Here is a 1685-nt window from a genome sequence, read left to right on the forward strand (position 1 = left end):
ACCTCCGAGCCGCGCTCCACAGATCGGTCACGAGATAGAGACAGCCGACGCTTCCACGTATCTGCGCGAGACTCAGAGGCTACAGGACTCTGCACCTGCTCTTCAGCTTGTCCGGCCTCGCCGCCTTCCTTATTCTGCTCATCGCCGCCAGGGTTCTTCGGTGTCAATCTGGAACCGGCGTCTTGAGCGGCGCCGTCGGTGTTTTTTCCCAGCAGTGCTTTGCTGATGTTAGAAAGACTGTTGCGGCGGCTTCGGGCAGGCTTGGGCTCCTCAACGGTGGCAGCTGCGTCGTTGATGTCTTCCTTTTTCTTTCGAAGACCAGCCATAAAAGACGACCGCCGACTGCTGGTCACAGGAGCAGAATCTTCCGCTTTTGGGGTGCTTGGCACGAGATGTGTGCCGGAGCTTGGAGAGCCGAGCGGAGACGCGAGTTGGGATGAGGTTGGTGTCGGCGACGCCAGGGGAGCAAGTCCGACACTTTCTGTCCCGGCTGTGGGCGCCTCCGCCCCTGGCTTGTTCCTCAATCCTTTCGTCTTCTTAGCGAGGCGTGCCATGGTGCAAATAGTCGTAGAGTACTGGGAAAAAGGGTGAACAAGGGTGTATCACACAATATTGCGGTAGGAACAGACACTCCTTAGAAGGAAACCCCGTGCACAATGCTGGGCAGCTATTCCGGACAGGCGCAGAAATCGCTAGCTACGCTGTCCCCTCGGGCTCAAATTTCGGAGCTGCCCCAAGCTGATGTGTTCGGACACTTTTCAGTCAAGTAGACACGCGGACAGCGATACCTGATGACGAGGCAAACTGTCTACTTTTCGGAATTGAGAGATACAAGGCACAAGCTACAGCGTACGTAGACAATCGACCTGCGCTGTGCGCGGCGTCGGCAGCGGCGAACACGGGTATCGTCCCTGACTCGAAGAGAAACGCAAGCGCTCATTCCTGGTGCGCCGATCCGCTAACAAAGCATCAAGGAAGAAAAGAAACACGAGGCAATTTGCTTGTAGGAAGTTCCATAAACACCTGAGTTCTTCGTAAGTTGAAGAAGACAACTCGGGGACATCCAGTGTCGAAATGTTCTGTGACAGGGTCGCCTTGCCGACTGAAGACGCCCCCGCAAGCGTTGTAACACGCTGTCCTCGCTGTCCACCCGTCGCTCGCCATGGCGTAGAGCTAACAGCCAGCCGATTAAGGCCCCGAAGGCAAAGCCGTGGCTCCGGCATCGTAAGGTGCACCGTGCCAGGAAGTAGAAACAAGCGCTCTTTACCCCACCAACTGTGGAACACCACATACCTTCCACCGTGAAGCTGCGCGGGCCTTCGGCGTGTATGCTAGGAGAAGGCTCCACGGTACGTATACCTGTTTCCCAAGGTCCACTATTCGTTCCGCACTCGTGTGCGGCTTGAAGTGTCAGCGAAAACCCGCGCAAGTTGGGTTGGCATGTACTCCTAATCAGCTAGCTCATACACGGCAGAACACTAACCCGAAACGGTGTCCGGGTATGAGCACGTGTACTTCAAAAATCACTAACTTGCTCGCCAACTGTGAGCGGAAACGGTAGACAAGACGGACGTGGACAACAGTCCCTTTTCCCAGGAACGGACACAGGACCACAGCGGGAGTACGCGTAGCCAAGGCACCCAGACAAGTCAGCAGGAGGGAACATGTAACGCCCGCGCTTTGAC

General features: G+C 56.2%; 1 protein-coding gene across 1 annotated transcript in view; it reads right to left on the bottom strand.

Annotated features, from left to right (window-relative positions):
• CSUI_010764 (uncharacterized protein) overlaps positions 1-1186 on the bottom strand; it is a gene marked incomplete at its 3' end in the record, with an annotated part of 1601 nt that extends 415 nt beyond the window's left edge. Inside the window, exon 1 of the mRNA XM_068070865.1 lies at positions 1-1186. This exon is cut by the window's left edge and continues 415 nt beyond it. Coding sequence (XP_067917159.1) covers positions 1-554 — 554 coding nt within the window.
• Between the last annotated feature and the right edge of the window lie 499 nt (positions 1187-1685).

Source organism: Cystoisospora suis, assembly GCF_002600585.1.
Source record: "Cystoisospora suis strain Wien I chromosome Unknown contig_8225, whole genome shotgun sequence".
In the NCBI taxonomy this organism is placed as follows: domain Eukaryota; phylum Apicomplexa; class Conoidasida; order Eucoccidiorida; family Sarcocystidae; genus Cystoisospora; species Cystoisospora suis.